The sequence below is a fragment of the Apodemus sylvaticus genome, chromosome 4, assembly GCF_947179515.1.
Source record: "Apodemus sylvaticus chromosome 4, mApoSyl1.1, whole genome shotgun sequence".
Lineage (NCBI taxonomy): Eukaryota > Metazoa > Chordata > Mammalia > Rodentia > Muridae > Apodemus > Apodemus sylvaticus.
In genome coordinates, this window is record NC_067475.1 from 79,734,874 (window position 1) to 79,752,596 (window position 17,723).

General features: G+C 53.1%; 1 protein-coding gene and 1 long non-coding RNA gene across 7 annotated transcripts in view; one reads left to right on the forward strand and one right to left on the reverse strand.

Moving 5' to 3' along the window:
* Positions 1-6,736: 6,736 nt before the first annotated feature.
* Insrr (insulin receptor related receptor) overlaps positions 6,737-17,723 on the reverse strand; it is a 20,721-nt gene continuing 9,734 nt past the window's right edge. Inside the window, exons 8-22 of one of the 2 annotated variants that reach the window (XM_052180183.1) lie at positions 15,766-16,004; positions 15,185-15,352; positions 14,901-15,096; positions 14,706-14,747; positions 14,418-14,626; positions 14,086-14,222; positions 13,843-14,005; positions 13,610-13,715; positions 12,908-12,960; positions 11,151-11,380; positions 10,661-10,771; positions 10,397-10,556; positions 10,016-10,145; positions 9,749-9,883; positions 6,737-7,696 (exon numbers count right to left, since the gene is read on the reverse strand). In XM_052180183.1, coding sequence (XP_052036143.1) covers positions 7,453-7,696; positions 9,749-9,883; positions 10,016-10,145; positions 10,397-10,556; positions 10,661-10,771; positions 11,151-11,380; positions 12,908-12,960; positions 13,610-13,715; positions 13,843-14,005; positions 14,086-14,222; positions 14,418-14,626; positions 14,706-14,747; positions 14,901-15,096; positions 15,185-15,352; positions 15,766-16,004 — 2,323 coding nt within the window. In that variant the 3' untranslated portion in view covers positions 6,737-7,452. The remainder of the gene's footprint in view (positions 7,697-9,748; positions 9,884-10,015; positions 10,146-10,396; positions 10,557-10,660; positions 10,772-11,150; positions 11,381-12,907; positions 12,961-13,609; positions 13,716-13,842; positions 14,006-14,085; positions 14,223-14,417; positions 14,627-14,705; positions 14,748-14,900; positions 15,097-15,184; positions 15,353-15,765; positions 16,005-17,723) is intronic. The other variant, XM_052180184.1, reaches the window with a different exon arrangement.
* LOC127683171 (uncharacterized) lies at positions 8,565-9,560 on the forward strand. 5 transcript variants are annotated; one of them, XR_007977487.1, is made up of 4 exons: positions 8,565-8,627; positions 8,686-8,745; positions 9,044-9,248; positions 9,485-9,560. It is a non-coding gene; the product is annotated as an uncharacterized LOC127683171 (long non-coding RNA). The 5 variants fall into 5 exon arrangements; XR_007977484.1 differs by lacking the exon at positions 9,485-9,560 and adding an exon at positions 9,278-9,401 and having other exon boundaries at positions 9,044-9,189; XR_007977485.1 differs by lacking the exon at positions 9,485-9,560 and adding an exon at positions 9,278-9,401 and having other exon boundaries at positions 9,044-9,160.

Below are 17,723 nucleotides of genomic sequence, written 5' to 3' on the forward strand. Positions count from 1 at the left end.
CTTCCAGATGTATTTCATACCCCAAGCACCTGGCTACACCAACCTCATCATTCCCAACACCACTAAAGTGTGTGTTCCTCGTTCCTAGATTTCCTCTACGTTCCGGAAGGTTCACAGAGAGGATGCGGCACAGCTGACCTGCGATGGACACCCTGCCCCACCTAGGCACTCATCCCCACCTGCCCACCTTGGGGCGGGCCGCCCGCCTCCTGAAGAACAAGAGGAACGGTTTCCAGCCTTCAGGGTAGGGGCTTGGCCTGCCTTTGTATCTTGGGAGAGGGGGATAAAAGATGGAGACTTGAACCAGAAGCCATGTGTTTTTGTGTCTCTCCATGTTTTCTCTTGCCCCGTTCCTATACCCATCTCTCCTTCCAGAGAACCCGCTGTTAGAATGTAGGAGCTGGACTCTACAGCCACCTGTGCTGCATGTTGGCGGAGAGTCTGGCACAGGCCTCCATTTCTCAGCATATACTGGCATCATGATGTAAAGATCATACCAGCCCCACCCACTGGGTACTGCAGCCCCCGGGCGGAGGCAGAGCCTCCCCTTGAGCCACGGCTCAGCTCCTTCACATGACGACTTAGGATGGGGATGGCTCATTCCCTTTTACAGGGTGGGCACTGAGGCTCAGGACCTCAGAGGTGGCCTCTGAAGGACAAACATAAAGGGAGGCTGGAAATCACTATGAGGCCACCATTTATTAAAATGTTCTCTTCTTTCCTTAGAATGTCTATGCGGCATTCTTATGCCTAAGTTGTTGAGCATGCCCCATATGCCTGCAGTTTGCCAATGCTGGGAATTCCAGAGAAATCAGAGACAATGTCTACGTCAAACAGCACTCAAGAAGCTCAGGCAGGCAGATCGCAAGTGCTGCCCATCTCCAAAATTAGTAAATAAACGCCTGACCCACGTGGGAAAGGGTTTTTCCTTATTTGTTGAAGAAGTTGAATGTTTAATGGTGGCAGACAGTTTTGCGGTCTCCCCCACTCCTGAAAGCGCTAGAACTGCCAAATGAAAGAGCAGCAGAGGAGAGGGACCCAGGAGACACTTTCAGGGGTCAGCGTGAGCGTCGTTAACAGGTTTCTAATTATAGTCACTGTCGCTGCGGTGAGAAGGACCAGTGTCCCTTCTGTGATTCACTGGGTGAAAATGAACAGTCCAGCTACGATGATAATGATGCGTCAGAAAATCCCAAATGACAGGCATTCTACATTCAAAGGTTTTTAAGACAAGGAGTCCAAAAAGACTGAGGAATGTCTGATTGTCACATCATAGTTGTGTGGAAGGTTCCAACTTGCAGAAAATGTTAGAGTAATCGGGAGATGACAGCATGCGTCACCAACTTCAAGTGAGTTAGGGGGGAGATTCTGTCTTAGAGCTTGGAACCCGGCTATAACCTAAGAAAGACTGTTCTCTAGAAGTTAATCAAAAGTGAATTTTTAAGAGAAAAAGAAAGAAAGAAATGAGAAAATGTCTCAGGGGTAAACCTGCCTGAGCTTGAAGATTGGAGTTCAGTGCCCAGGACCCACATAAAAAGCCAGGCCAGCACCGGGAAGTGGAGACAGGGGAATTCCAGGAAGTCATCAGTGGCATGTGAGATCCAAGTTCAGTAAGAGACACTACCTTAAAAAATAAAAAATAATGTGACAGAGGAAGACAGCTGGTGGTGATTTCTGGCTTCCGCACAAGACAGTCACTACACATGCAAAAAAATAAGCAAAAACCAAAACTTTTTTTTTTTTTTTTTTTGGTGTTTATGTGTCTGGGGAGGTGGAGAGGGATCAATAAGAGATCCAAGGAGTCTGAGTTTGGAGAGAGTAACAAAGTTTCTTTGTTACTTGAGTGTGAGGTAGAGGTGATGGGGGCCCAGTGGAGACATATAGAAGATCCTTGAAGGTTCCTCAGAGAATCAAAAAAACTACATACTCTGAGGGACTATGTGATGCTAAGTCCACAGAAGGATCTCAGGGTCAGAAAAGACAGTATTAAAAAGATGGGGATAGGACTGGAAAGATGGCTCAGCAGTTAAGAGCACTGACTGCTCTTCCAGAGGTCCTGAGTTCAAATCCCAGAAACCACATGGTGGCTCACAACCATCTGTAATGGAATCTGATGCCCTCTTCTGCTGTGTCTGAAGAGAGCAGTGGTGTACGTATATATAAAATAAATCTTTAAAAAAAATGGCTAGAGCTTGAAAGCCCGGAGGACGAGAGACTCCAGGGCTTCTACGTTTTGTCTAGCCTGGCTCAGAGCATAGATCAGTGGTACTCAATTTTTGCTAGTTGCTGTAACCCTTTAATATTGTTCCTTATATTGTGGTGACCCCAACCATAAAATTAATTCATTGCTACTTCATAGTTGTAATCTGGCCACAGTTATACATTGTAATGCTAATATCTGATAAATGATCCTCTAGGGGTCGAGACCCAGAGGTTGAGAACCCCTGGTGTAGACTGTTTCAAGCTGTAACCGCCATGCTGCAGATGCCTTCCTGCAGCCCAGGGGCCGAGGGCTTTACATCTCGTTTGAGCAAAGTCTCACAATGCCTCACAAAGCCCTGAAGATGACTTGGGCCATCTTGATGTCCCTCCCTGAGTTGTGGAGTAGACGTTCAATGGACAGGTGTGGTCAATGGTACAGGAAGTTACCACGCAATATTCTGTACTCTGCTTCTGCCTCAGATCGCCTCAGCTCTTGTTTTTAGTTTGTTTCTCCCCATAAATTTATTGAGTACCTATATGTACTGGTTGTGAGGGATAAAAGATACAGGAGACACATGAGGGCAGAGGTGTGTACACAGGCCAATAAATACAGATCTTTCCGGGTGACAGCTGAGCTAGAGGTATGGGAGAAGGCCAAAGCACGCCAGGAGTGGTCCTCTGTCCAGGGATGAAGTTACTAGAGGGATGGAAGTCAAGCCACCTGTCCTAACAGCTTCCTGGCGGCATCCAATAGTCAAGGTGACAGGGTGGGACAAGTATCAGCAGACATTGCTCTGAACCCCAGATCTGCCACTTATTAATGCCAGCTGTGGGTCTCTGAGCAAGTTGATTTCAGTTCCCTAAGGTCCAGTTTCCCATCTGTAAAATGTTGACAATGACATGAGAGTGGCTGTAGGGGGACGGGAGGGCTTGCTTCCGGCTGCTTGCTTCCGGCTCCAGCACCTGTGAGCAGCCCCTTCCCTTCCCTCACAGTCCCACCTCTACTCCCAAGACCCAGCCTGGGCTGGAAGCTTCTTCCTGCCACTGTTTCTGACTCTCTTAGCATTGTGCTTTCCGGCTGTCAAAGCAGGAACACCAACCCTTCGTATTCAGTGCAGTCTGAGGAAACACCTGGAATGGCTTCTGTTTGCCTAAGGGGACACCCCTCAATTACACATGACACCGCTTAGCAGCAGGGACGACCCTGTAGTGGTTTCAGAGATATATTGAAGACTAACACTGGGGAGGGAAGGGTCAGGCCTGGAGGAAGTCTCACAGGATGCAAGCTGGGCCTGGTGATAGCTTGCACTGTGGAAAGTGAAGACAGGGAAGCGCTTGGCTGGGTTGAAGGCGACATGTGTATGAAGCAGGATATCTCATTACTCAGGAAGGGCCCATTGGAGTGGAAACAGGGAGGCTTCAATGCTTGGCCTAGAGGCCAGGGAGGGACAAGTTAGAGACAAGGCCTGAGAGTGAGAGAGCTGGGAAGGTCCTGTGGCTGCCTCTCAGTTCTCAGCCGGGTAGGCTGGGCCGTCATCATCTGCTGTATATCAGGCAAGTCCTGACCACTGATGCAGTTCTTCTGGAAACAGGTGTAAACACATACACTTTGGATGCGGAATGCTTTTGCTAGCCTAAGATACTGTGGGTAGGTGGAGAGGGGCAGCCAGGGCTGTGGTTCTGAGTGGATCACAATGGGAAGAATTTGAATGGAAGCTCTGAGGGGTGTAATGTCCATTCACACCTGTGAGGAGAGGTGAGCAGAGGTCATGGGAGGGTGGGGAAGGAGACTAGACTCTGGCTGCCACTGAAGACAGAAGCTGATCCCACAGCATTGAGAATGCCCTCCCCACTCTGTGTGACAGAGGCTGCCAGCCCACTGCTGGGAATCCCTACCTCGGGTCTGCTTTGCTCTGCTCTGCCTCTGCCTGTCTTTTTCTCCCCAACTGGAAGATGTTGCATGGTTACAAAGACACACTGCTGCCCCTGAATCCAAGAAAATCTACCTTTCCCACATCGCAGGAAGAAAAATATCCTTGGAGAAAGTATGTGAGAAACCCTCACGGTCCACAGTACGAAAGCAGGCGGAGAGCAGAACGGATCTAGCAGCCATACTGTCGCCCACGTGAGCCTCTGCAGACTGTTCATTAAAAGCAAACTCTCTGCATTTCACTCTAGCAATGATGGATATTCTTTTCAAAATAAAGAGCAAATGCAGGTGAGCAGGAGGAGGGCCTAGGTCACTGCTAGTTCTACCATGCAGGCAGGAGCATATTCAGCCTCACGGGCGCTTCCTGAGCGTGCACCTATAAATGCAGGAAACTGATTTGCAGCTCACCGTGGCGGCCTGCAGCCTCTCTCTGCGCTTCTGCAGCATCTTTTCAAACGAGGCTACAGTTAATGGATGGTGACAGTAGTGCCCCAGAGCTTACAAAGCACGTGCCACCACGTGCCACCACGTGCCACCACAGTCTCATGTCAGGCCTCAGTGCTGTCCTAGCCCTGCTGCTGCCATAGCGGCTGATGCCCTCCCCTCTCAGACCCACTTTGGAGGTTGAAACCTACACCAGCCTCACTTCCTGTCTGACCCCACTGTGGTCAGCTAGGCAGCTTCATTTCCCTACTGACAAGGCCCCACCCCGTGTGTGCTCAGTGCTGTCTTTCGTCCCATTTCTTTCTGGACCTTTATTCATAGCTTTTGGGTTTGAAAAGAAATTATTTATTCTGTATGTGGGTGCGTGCGTGCACATGTGTGTGTATGTGTGTGTGTGAGTGTGCGTGTGTGTGAGTATATGTGCAGGTACCTGCAGGAGCCAGGAGAGGACGTCGGATCCCCTGGCACCAGAGTTACAGGGGGTTATGAGCTGCCCGATGTGAGTGCTGGGAATCGAACCTGGGTCCTCTGGAAGAGAAGCAGGTGCTCTTACCTGCGGAGCCATCTCTCCAGTCCCAAGCCCCTTGATTTCTTCTCATCTGTCACCCTCGTCTTCTAAGTCTCAACCATCCCTCTTCTCCTTCTGCCTTCAGCTCTACCCCCTGCCTACAAAGACACATGGCCAGTGCACTTGTGGCCAGCATGGGGACCCGGGACAAGGCACCGGAGATGATCTAGAGGGGACACTAAGCATGCCGTCGTGCCATATGTCCTGCCGTCTCCACCGGGTCTGCTACCTTCCGCTGGCTAGTGGCTGGCCGCTAATTTGTGAGTTGTCTGAATTTGGAAGCTAGGGTAGAGGGCCAAGGAGTTGCATTGTTCTTCTCTTTGCCCTTGCTTACTCTTTTCTCTGGTAGATCTTTATTCTTCCCTCCAAAGCCAACCTATCAGATCTTTTGTCTCTGAGGGGAAAAAAAAGACATTTTCCAACCACAAACCCTCCTGCGTAATTGGAAAATCCCCAATGGAATCCAATCGCCAGCTTTCTTCCTATCTAGTTAAATACACTGCTTTTCAGGACTCGGATGGCAACAGAACTCAGAGGTGGAGCCCCAAAATTGCAGATAAGCATCCGTTTTTCAGCTCAAACCCTTCCTGTAGCTCCCCCACTTCCAAGTTGCCATGGCGTCCTGAGCACGTGCTGTCCAGCGCAAGAGGCTGGGAGTTGGGTGGGCGGGGCTAATCCTAATACTGCGACATAGCTATGTGTTGTGTGACTGAGCAGGTTCCAGGTCCAGGTTATTAACTTGGACTGGGGTTTACCAGACCCACTCTCAGCTGCAGTTCTGGTAGCAACCATTAGGGGTCAGGGTTGCATTAGTCACAATAACAGGCAAGGCTTACGAGCCGGCGCCCTGACCTAGAGTCACAGAATAGCTATGGAACCAGATAAGGCGTTACTTAGCTCAAAGCTTGTCCCGTTCAGATCCTGTCCTGATGGTTCTGTGGCTTCCTCAGCTGCAGCAGGACTCTGCAATGTGCAAGCCTGCTTAGTGGATGATGGTGCGGCCGCATCAGCCTGGGTGTAGGGTGCTAAAAAGCTTTGAGGCCTTGGTTTTGACATAAAAGCCCGGACTGACTCCATGTGCAACAGCAGAGCCCTTCAGAGGCATATGAGACAGAAGTGGAGATCCCGGCCTCCCAGAATAACTACATGGATCCTGACACAGACCGTACTCTGGAATGTGTCCCTACCTTGGCTAGGGCACTAGTAGGAATAGGGCCCCTCCTCCACTCCATGTTCTGGCCACTCAAAGTCTGTCCTATGGTGTTCTGGAAGGTAATGCCTGTCCAATGGTCAACTTCAGCAATGGACAAAAGGCATCTGAGGGATGGAAGACCGGTTGGTTCTGTCGAGAGGCCAGATACAGAGGTTCCCAGGGGGATCCAGAGGGTCTCAGCCACTTCTGACCATAGAGGCCATAATGACAAGTTTGCTCTGTGTCACTGTTGTGGCCATTCTGGCTGCTGGGGTCCTTATGAAGGCGATATTTCATAGTTGTGTTTTTTTTTTCCATGTATTGCTGCCTTTGGAAAGAGAGGAAGTCTATCGGGTGTCAACACTGTAGATGGAGAGATAACGGGTGTTCTGGGACCAGATACAAACAGACCTCGGTATTTATTGAGTCTTCTCCAGTCTTCCCGGGAGAGGCTGCGTGGGAGACAGGAGACAAAGCTCTCAAAGCCCTAGCATCCAGGGCTAGCGATCCAGGGGGTGGTGGGGAAGGGGGAGGCTGCACATCAAGGCATGCTCTTGAGACAGAGAAGGGGGAGCACCAAGCTTGAGGTCCCTGGGCAGAGCAGGGGAGAGGAGTGAGGCTCATGTTTGGAACTCACTTGCTCAGGGCCCTAGGGTTCCTGCTCTGCCCTGGTTTGTGGGTAGGAGGGGAGGAGCCACCACAGGGAAAGAAGGAACACTTGTCTCCAGGCCCCAACAGGAGTAGAGAGATCTCCAGGCCTCCCTCTGGTCACCCATTCGCTTTCACACTGTTGACCACCTGAAGTTGGAGAGTGTGTGTCTCTGGACCCTGCCTCCAGTGGACGAGCTTTCTCGCCTGACCAGTGTTTCTCTCTGAGGGCAGGGCACTCCTGGCCTTGTGGCCTGAGAGTCCCTCCGGTTGCGGCTTCTCACAGGCTGTCTCTGTGAGTGTGTGAGTTCAGATGCCTCCCTTTCTGGCACCTGCTCTCTGCTATGCTGAGCTAATTCTTGATCCCTGTGAGGGGGACTGGGGTGAGAGGGGAACAGCGGGCCGTCAAGGTTGGGCTCCACGTCCTCTGCCCGTGGGAGGCCAGTCGGGTGGGGAAAGGTTGACCCCTCAGTGCCCCAGGTCCCCATTTGGGGGACTATAGTTTGAAGCGCCGCCGTTTAAGGTTGGTGGGGAGTCAGGCTCTGCCTCAGTAGGCAGCAAGGAGGCCTGGCCCCGCTGGCACTCTGGGCTGTAGTAGAAGGAGCAGAGCCGGAAAGAGGGCCGCAGCTCATCCTGTATGCGGTCCAGGATATGCACGAAAGTTGGGCGCAGGCGCGGACTGTGCTGCCAGCAGCGTCTCATCAGCTCCTGTCTGGTGGGGTGAGGTGGGGTCAAGGGATGCCAGACAGCCCACGGCCTCCCACACTACAGCGCCAGCTGGTGGAAGGAAGGGCTCAGATGGGGAAAATAAGGAAGGAGGTGAAGTTACAAACTGGGAGGAGCTTGGCTATGGTGGCACATGCCTTTAGTCCCAGGACACAGGAGGCAGAGGTGGGTGGATCTCTGTGAGGCTAGCCTGGTCTACAGAGTGAGTTTCAGAACAGCCAAGGCTGCACAGAGAAACCCTATCTCAAAAACAACCAACCAAACAAACAAACAAAACAAATACAAAACCAAACAGACAAAGAATTTGGGAGTCAGTGATGTAGATGCTTTGGAGGAGGGAGGTCAGAACCAAGGGTGGTGAGCACAGTGCGGGGATGAAGGAGGGTGGTGAGCACAGTGCAGGGATGAAGGAGGGTGGTGAGCACAGTGCAGGGATGAAGGAGGTGGTGAGCACAGTGCAGGGATGAAGGAGGGTGGTGAGCACAGTGCGGGGATGAAGGAGGGTGGTGAGCGCAGTGCAGGGATGGAGGAGGTGGTGAGCACAGTGCAGGGATGAAGGAGGTGGTGAGCACAGTGCAGGGATGAAGGAGGGTGGTGAGCACAGTGCGGGGATGAAGGAGGGTGGTGAGCGCAGTGCAGGGATGGAGGAGGTGGTGAGCACAGTGCGGGGATGAAGGAGGGTGGTGAGCACAGTGCGGGGATGAAGGAGGGTGGTGAGCACAGTGCAGGGATGAAGGAGGGTGGTGAGCACAGTGCGGGGATGAAGGAGATGGTGAGCACAGTGCAGGGATGGAGGAGGGTGGTGAGCACAGTGTGGGGATGAAGGAGGGTGGTGAGCACAGTGCAGGGATGGAGGAGGGTGGTGAGCACAGTGCAGGGATGAAGGAGGTGGTGAGCACAGTGCAGGGATGAAGGAGGTGGTGAGCACAGTGCGGGGATGAAGGAGGTGGTGAGCACAGTGCGGGGATGAAGGAGGGTGGTGAGCACAGTGCAGGGATGAAGGAGGTGGTGAGCACAGTGCAGGGATGAAGGAGGGTGGTGAGCACAGTGCAGGGATGAAGGAGGGTGGTGAGCACAGTGCAGGGATGAAGGAGGGTGGTGAGCACAGTGCGGGGATGAAGGAGGTGGTGAGCAAAGTGCGGGGATGAAGGAGGGTGGTGAGCACAGTGCAGGGATGAAGGAGGGTGGTGAGCACAGTGCAGGGATGAAGGAGGGTGGTGAGCACAGTGCAGGGATGGAGGAGGGTGGTGAGCACAGTGCAGGGATGGAGGAGGGTGGTGAGCACAGTGCGGGGATGAAGGAGGGTGGTGAGCACAGTGCAGGGATGAAGGAGGTGGTGAGCACAGTGCAGGGATGAAGGAGGTGGTGAGCACAGTGCAGGGATGAAGGAGGGTGGTGAGCACAGTGCAGGGATGAAGGAGGTGGTGAGCACAGTGCAGGGATGAAGGAGGTGGTGAGCACAGTGCAGGGATGAAGGAGGTGGTGAGCACAGTGCAGGGATGAAGGAGGGTGGTGAGCACAGTGCAGGGATGAAGGAGGTGGTGAGCACAGTGCAGGGATGGAGGAGGGTGGTGAGCACAGTGCAGGGATGAAGGAGGTGGTGAGCACAGTGCAGGGATGAAGGAGGTGGTGAGCACAGTGCAGGGATGAAGGAGGGTGGTGAGCACAGTGCAGGGATGAAGGAGGGTGGTGAGCACAGTGCAGGGATGAAGGAGGGTGGTGAGCACAGTGCAGGGATGAAGGAGGTGGTGAGCACAGTGCAGGGATGGAGGAGGTGGTGAGCACAGTGCAGGGATGAAGGAGGGTGGTGAGCACAGTGTGGGGATGAAGGAGGGTGGTGAGCACAGTGCGGGGATGGAGGAGGTGGTGAGCACAGTGCAGGGATGGAGGAGGGTGGTGAGCACAGTGTGGGGATGAAGGAGGGTGGTGAGCACAGTGTGGGGATGAAGGAGGTGGTGAGCACAGTGCAGGGATGGAGGAGGGTGGTGAGCACAGTGCAGGGATGGAGGAGGGAAGGGCAGACAGTGGGATGACTCACAGCTGAATCGGACAGTCCTCCAGCTCCTCTAGGACTCCACCATCCATGACAAATTTCAGCACCTGCTCATTTGATAGACCCTGGTATGGCTGCTCAGCCAGGGTCACAATCTCCCAGAGCACCACACCGAAGGACCTGGAGCACACGAAGGACAGCCTGAATCCAGCACCCTTCAGGCTGCTCGGCACCCCTAGTGAGGAAGTGCTCCCTCCCTTTCCCAGGTGCCCCTGCGTATCCCTGCAATCCTCCGCTCCCGCCAGGCCCTACCAGACATCTGAGTGGGTGGTGAAGATTCCATCTTTGAGGGACTCGGGGGCCATCCAGCGCACCGGCAGCAGTCCCTTCCCACCCTTGCGGTAATAATCTGTCTCGTACACATCCCGAGTCATTCCAAAGTCTGGAAAGTAAGTTTCAGGGCATGCACGTCACAGTTAAGTTTCCCAGGAAGACGGTCCCCAGACCTCTCTACCTCCAGTCTCTAAGCATTCTGGAATGTGTGAGCTCAAAGGGTCTTGGAGGTCATCCCTTCTCAGAGATGCGGGGCTTGGGGACTTGCCTGTCAAGCCCGTGAGCCAGGCCTGACTCCTGTGGCTAGCTTAGGGAGACTCTACCTCCAGATGTCCCCCATCCACCTGGGACCCACTGTACCGCCAATTTTGACAGTGAAATCCTGGGACACCATGCAGTTGCGGGCCGCCAGGTCCCGGTGCACAAACTTCTTGGCAGCAAGGTAGGCCATGCCATCTGCGATCTCCCCTGCCATTTGAATCATGTCGCTGAGTGCAGGCCGTGGGAGGCCAGGGTTGTTCTGTGGCGAGAGAGGGGCTGGTGAAGGACTGCCCGCACCCACACGGTGCCCAGCTCCTCCCAACTCCCCAGCCTCATACGGCTCAGGGTCTTTCTCCTTCCAACCTCTGCCTCAGGTCTCAGAGATCGGAGATGGCTCTTGAGGTCCCCACGGGTCATTAACTCCATGATGACCAGAGTTGGCTGGCCCTGAGACACCACACCCAGGAGACGAACCTGGGATCACAAAGATCTCTGTTGTAGTTCCTCCCATCTCTTTGATTCTTGGGAACAAAACCTCAGCCTGATGTGATTATAACCCAACTCGGATGCCTACCCTGACCCCCATTTGAGTGTAACCCTAAACCTGACCTAACAGCTCCCCTGACCTTGACTCTTAACCCTGACCATATCTGATTATCACCATAATCATGACTTGCCCACCTCTGACCTTGATTCCAACCAAGACCCTAATAACTCTCAGGATATCCAGGGCTGTGCCCTGATCATGACTATCTCAGCTCTCGACACGACTGTTCCTATCAGGATTTTAACCACAGTCCCAAACCTGACCTGGATAGTTCCCTGACCTCATTTCAGACCATTTCCCTCTTACCACATGGTGACACTTGAATGCCTTCATGACAGAAGCTTCCTTGAGGAATTCAGCGCGTTCCCGTGCGCTGGCCAGCTCATTAACTGTCTTCAGGGCGACAGGCGTAGACTCCTCTCCAGCTTCAAGTCCTCGGGCCAGTCCCTCATAGACCATCCCAAAGGAGCCCTGGCCCAGCTCCCGGATGATGGCTATCTGCTCCCGAGGCACCTCCCACTCGTCGGGGACGTACACTGAGAAGGAGTGTGTGTCACCCCTGAGAAGGAGTGTGTGAGGCAGGGGTGCATCTCTCCTCATGACTTCATCTGTCTCTTGACTTCTTTTTTCTTTCTTAAAGCCATTATCCAACTTTAATGTGGAAGAAATGGACTATTTTTCTAAAGAACCTACATCCCTTAAGATTTTGGTAACTATAGGTTCACATAAAGGCAGGACAAAGGCATTTTTTGTTTGTTTGTTTTTTGTTTTTGTTTTGTTTTGTTTTCCGAGGCAGGGTTTCTCTGTGTAGCCCTGACTGTCTTGGAACTTAGTAGACCAGGCTGGCCTCGAATGCAGAAATCCACCTGCCTCTGCCTCCCAAGTGCTGGGATTAAAGGAATGCACCACCACTGCCAGGCCAACAAAGGCATTTTTGCCAGTTTTATGCTGGCTTCCATGGTACAGAAAACAGTGAACTGTTAGTTTCAAATTAGGGCAGTACTTCTGTGTGTGTGTGTGTGTGTGTGTGTGTGTATGTGTGTGTTGTACCTTGTTCTTTGAGGCAGGGACTCTTAATCAAAACCAGAGCTCACCGACATTCCTAGTCCTAACCAGTTTGCTCTGGGGATCCCTGTCTCCATTGTCTTAGGCTGGAATTACCTGTGTAATTTCCCCATGCACTTTTCCCATGTAGCATTTACTACGGTTTCTGGGGAATTCAAACAATCTGAACTGGAGTCCTCACTCTTGTGCAGCAACATTTTAATTATTATCTTTTTTTTTTTAAAGATTTATTTATTTATTTGTGTGAGTACACACACAGTTTTGCCTGTGTGTATGTGTGTGTGTGTGTGTGTGTGCCTTGTGCTCTTCAAAGCCAGAAGGCCTTGGAAGCAGAATTACAGACAACTGTGAGCAGCCCTGTGGGTGCCAGGGCTGGAACCCAGGCACTGTGCAAGAAGAGCAGCTGATGCTCTTAGCTGCTGTGGGAAACATGGCAAATCATGTTTTAATGGCAAATCTCCTCTTCAGCTTTCAGTTGTTCGTTTGTTTGTTGTTGTTGGTGGTGGTGTGTGTTGGTGGTGGTGGTGTGTGTGTTGTACACAGGTGTGCAGGTGCACCTGCTGAGTTATCCCATTGATACAGACTCTCCCATGGAACCGGAAGCTCCAGGGTTTGACTTGGCTGAGGGTGGCGGGCAACAAGCTTTGAGGGACCCTCGCTTGTCTCAGCAACCGGAGCCGGGGTTGCTGGCACGCACAATGATGCCAAGTGCTTACGTGGGCGCCGGGTATTCAGACTCAGGTCCTCACACTTGCAGAGTAAACACTCACTCACTGAGCCATCTCCCTAGCCATCACCCCCAGACCATCAGATTAGGGTGCCGTTTCTTCACCAAACACTGCAATGTCATTTCACAGACAATGTCTCCCTTTGACTTCTCATCTTAAGGGCTCTGTTCCCAAGGCCACCTTCTCCATGAAGGCTCTCTGGAGCACTGCTGTCCTGCTCTCGGCTCCTTTCCCACCCCCACCCCCCCACCTCCCTGCCCCTGGACTTACTGTGGGATGCACTGAAATACTCCGGGTTCACGGATGTGTACAGCGTGCTGTTTCTACAACAGGAGGCAATGGATCAAGGGGGATAAATGGACCCATAGGACGATGCTGGCCATGGTCAGCCTGACCTCTGGGGAGTTCTAAGCATTGCCAAGCTGCCCATGATACTAGTCCTGAGATCAGACTGGGAATAGGTAAAACCAGGGGTCAAAAGAGGGGGTCCTCTCTCTCTCTGGGCCTTTTTGTGATGACATCTGTACAAGCGTATACTAGGGTTCCTGTCTTCCTTTTGTCACAGCAGACCCTGCTTGCCTGAGCTAAGGGTATGGGACCAATAGTTCCCCCATGCCCACACCAAGGAGTTCCTCAGGCTACAAGACATTTCCAGATTAAAAAAGAGCAGTTGTCACCCCAGCTAAGAGGTGTGTCTCCTCCACGCCTTCCAGGGAAAGAGACAGGGTTTCTCTGTATAACCCTGGCTGTCCTGGAACTCACTCTGTAGACCAGGCTGGCCTCGAACTCAGAAATCCGCCTGCCTCTGCCTCCCAGAGTGCTGGAATCACAGGCGTGCGCCACCACTGCCTGGCTGAGTTACTGGCTTTAAGGAAGTCCTTTCTGTTGTCTGAACTATTACTCTCTGACTGCTGTCCCTAAGGGATGGCTAAGGGAGAGGATGGGGCGTTAATACGTAGGACTTGTCGTCACCTCTTCTTGCTGTAGAAGAAGCCAATGGCAGCAAACATCACAAGCAGCATGAACCCCACAGGGGTGACAGTGAGGAGGATGCGCAGTCCCCCACTCTCCTCTTCCTCTGGTGGCGGAGGGTAGGGAGAATCAACAGGTCAGGATGAAAGCCGCTTCTCGGGTAACACTGGAGGATGGTCATGGGCAGGGCTGATGCTTAGCGGAGACCAGATTGGGAAGCAAGTCTGCCTCACCTGCGCCGCTGATGTAGAAGGCTACGCCATCAGTCCAGGAACCATTGCCAGCCAATGAGGTGGCCCGAACTTTAGCAGAGTAGTTTCCAGGGGGCAGCAGAGCCAGGTGGACCCCACCGACCTTGGCATAGCGAAGTCGGGACACGCAGAGCACTGTGGCCTCCTGTGGGCAGCACGGAAAGCAGGCTGGGAAGCAGGTGGAGGTGCAGCCCCAGGGTGGGACCGGGTGGCTGGGTTACCTACCTCTCCCAGGCGGCGGTACTTGATTTCATACTTGAGGATGAGCCCATTGGGGTCAGGTGGCTCAAGCCAATGCAAGATGACACTGCTCTTGCCAGCCGCCTTCCAGGCCACTTTCCCTGGGATGCCATCGGCCTCTCCTGTAGGAGGGGGCATCTTGCAAACAGGCCACAAGCTGTTCCTCTTGTTTATGTTCAAACCCAGGCTACACTGGGAGTTTGGAAAAGTTCCACAATCACGGGGAGCGGGAAGGGTGAACAGAGCGGGGCTCTGAGACTCGTGGGAGGACAGACCTGCTGGTTACAGAGCACTGACTGGCGTGAGGGGGCACCTACTATGTGGCATGGTGCGTGCAAAGACGAAGGTGGCGGCGCTGCAGCCCACAGTGTGTGCCGCGTGGTTGCAGGCATGGATGTCAATCCTGTACTCCGTGAAGTGCCGCAGGCCGCTCAGTACCGCTCGCTCGCGAGGAACCTTGTCCTCTTGAATCTCAAAATCCGAGTTGTTTTTCCCTAGTCTGAGAAGCCCAGCTTCCCGGCGGTCCCTGGCAATGGGATGAGTCAGAGATGTCAATCCTGTTCTCAGAGCCCCCTCCCCCCATCCCCACACCTGTCCCAGCTCACCTTTGCGGGTTCTTGTTGATGGATGTCACTTTCCATGGGGCCCTGGGGAGGTCGGGGGGGGGGAACCCTCTAAGCTCCGGGGCGCTCTATCCCTGCGCCCCGCCTCCAAATCTACCCATACCATAGTAGGCCCCTCCCACAAAGTCCCACCCTCTCCAAGGTACCGCCCCTCAGGCCCTCCCAACCAGGTCGCACTTGGGGATTGTGATAGCGTGGTGCAGGAAGTTCTCAAACTTTTTCTGGAAGGTGACCTCTTGCGCCTCTAATGCGGGCAGGGCCTGCCCAGGTGGTGAATGTTGGCAAGGACAGCAGCCTTGCTCCGGCTCGGCCTCCAGCGCCGGGTCTTCGCGGTCGAAGCGTGTGTCGTGGCTGCTGGTGGGCAGCCGCAGACCTGTGGCCACAGTGCAGAGGAGAGGAGTCAGAGCAGTGGTCCACCCCCTACTACCGAGCACCCCTGGCCTGAGGCACCCCCTGCACACCGCGGTGGCAGTAGTCATTGATGTAGAGGTCACCGTCCTCTGCTAGCCGCTGCCACAGCACCAGGTAGTAGGTGATGTTTCCATTGCGCTGGACCGGCGGCTTCCAGCGCACCAGGAGGTGTGAGGAGGAGTTGGAGGTGGAGATGACATCTTGGGGCACTGTGGGTGCTGTGATTGTGAAATGGGTGTCGCTCAGGAATGGGACCCTTCCAAAACCTGTGATAATGAGCCACCCTCTCCCTCTCCTTCCCGCTCCCCATCCCCCCCTCTCTCCACCCTCTTGTTCCAGAGCCTTCCTTCTCTAGAAATCATTCTGTCCTTTCAGAAAATAGGGCTTCCATGGTAGGTAACCGCTCTCCCAGCTGACCAGGACCCAACCCTGGGGAGACACTTATGATAAAGGAGCTCATCATTCAGTGCTCTAAATCCTTCACAGGCCTCTGAGCTTACCCAGCCTCCCCAGAGGCTCAGTGTGAGGGAACCCTGTCCTCTAGGGTGCCCCGCCTCTCTGTGTCTGGCACCTGTGTGCTTCCCTCTCCCTTCCTAGGATTAAGCATCTCATCCTAGTGCCTTCAGCTCACCTGCAGGCAATGTTCGCAGGTAGACAATGGGGCTCTGGGCTCCCTGATGGGGGCTGTCCTCGGAGGTGGTCAGTGTGATGGCCCGCACAAACACAGCATACTGTGTCCAGGGCTTCAGGGGGGCCAGGGTGACCCCTGGCTCCTGGGTGCGGCTCAGGGGCAGTTCCACATCCAACAGGTTCCAGGTCTGGGTTCCACAGGCATCTGGTCCCACGTGCTCTGTGGCGTTCTGGAATGGGCTGAATACCCCATTCCCAGTGCTGGGGGATCTCCCAGCTCTAGTACACACATACACACACACACACACACACACATACACACACACACACCACCAGCCCAACGACTCAGGAATCGCATAGCCATTTCCCAACTATGTATGTGAGTGAGCACAGCTGTAGTTCCAGCAGTTCACCCGCACTGTATGCCTTATGATCTTGGTCACACATCACAAATCGTAATGAAATATCCCTTGTCCTTAGTAAGAATGATTGAGCTTTTGTCATCATGAAAAGAGCCACAAAAAAAGTTTGAATTGTATTTTAAAAGGAACTTACAAAGTAGTTATGAAGCTGGGTGGTGGAAAAAGAAAGTGGCTATGAGGGGCTGGAGAGATGGCTCAGTGGGTAAGAGCACTGATTGCTCTGCCCTTCTAGAGGTCCTGAGTTCAATTCCCAGCAACCACATGGTAGCTCACAACCATCTGTAGTGGGATCTGACGCCCTCTTCTGGTGTGTCTGAAGACAGCTACAGTGTACTCACATACATGAAATAATAAATAATTCTTAAAGAAAAGAAAGTGGTTATAAGGGAAACATGCAGATCATGTTGATTTCTAGAGAGGTGACCTGGAGCAGGACAGGAAGAGCACAGTCTATTTTGGCTTTGTTTTATTGTTTTAGAGAGTATTTCTAAGTAGCCCAGTCTAGTCTGGAATCTGCCCTCTTTCTGCTTTGGCCTCCTGAGTGTGTGCTAGGATTATAGCCCACACTGCCACACCCAGTGAACAGAGTGTTTTACACAAGGCCCCTGCATGGACTTGGAAGTTTAGGAACCTGCCAAATCATAGGTGCAGATTTGCCCGTGTTTGCGTTTCTAGAAATTGGTTCCTAGCTTTCATGGCATCCTAGAACTCTCTATGTGCATCAGGCTGGCCTTGAACTCACAGAAATCCACCTGCCTCTGCTTCCAAGTACTGGTATTAAAGGTGGGTGCCATCACAACTGGCTAGCCCTGCAGTCTTAAAGGTGGCTCTCCAAAAGTCAAGACCCACCAATTCAAGGGAATAATTGAGGCAGACTTTGGGGGGTAAGGCCAGAGGCAGGCCTTGAAGGGAGACCATAGGCTCTAGGGATATAAGGAGGGCTGGCTCTGAGTAAAGAAGGCAGGGACTGGATGGAAGCCATCAGTCAGCAGGCCCGGGCTCTTACATCCATGTTCACGATCTCTGTTTTTTTGATGGGAGGCAGAGGGGTGAAATTATGCTGAGCCACGGACAAAAATGTGTGTGTGTGTGTGTGTGTGCATGCATGTATGTGTATGCATTTGTGTCTATGTGTGTGTGAATGTGTATATGTGTGTGCATGTGTAATGGTGCAGATGTAGGGATGTTCTCACTGGTGCCGGTGTGTGTGGAGACCAAGAGGTTGGTGTTGACATTCTTTCTTCAATCACTCTCTACCTTAGATTGTGAGATAGGGTTCCTCTCTGAACCTGGCGTGTTCTCTTTCTGTTAACCACTGCCCAGTGAGCCCCCAGGATCTTTCTGTCTTTGTCCTCCAGTGCTGGTGTGACAGGCAGATGCACACTGCCACACCTGGCTGTCATGTGAGTGCTGGGGATCTGAGCTCAGGGTCCTCAGGCATGCACAGCAAGCCCCACTTTACTCACAGAGCCGACTCCCCAGCCCACGGCCAGAATGGAGGAGGCTGGTGGAGTGAGATGGGGAGAGGCCTGAGGAC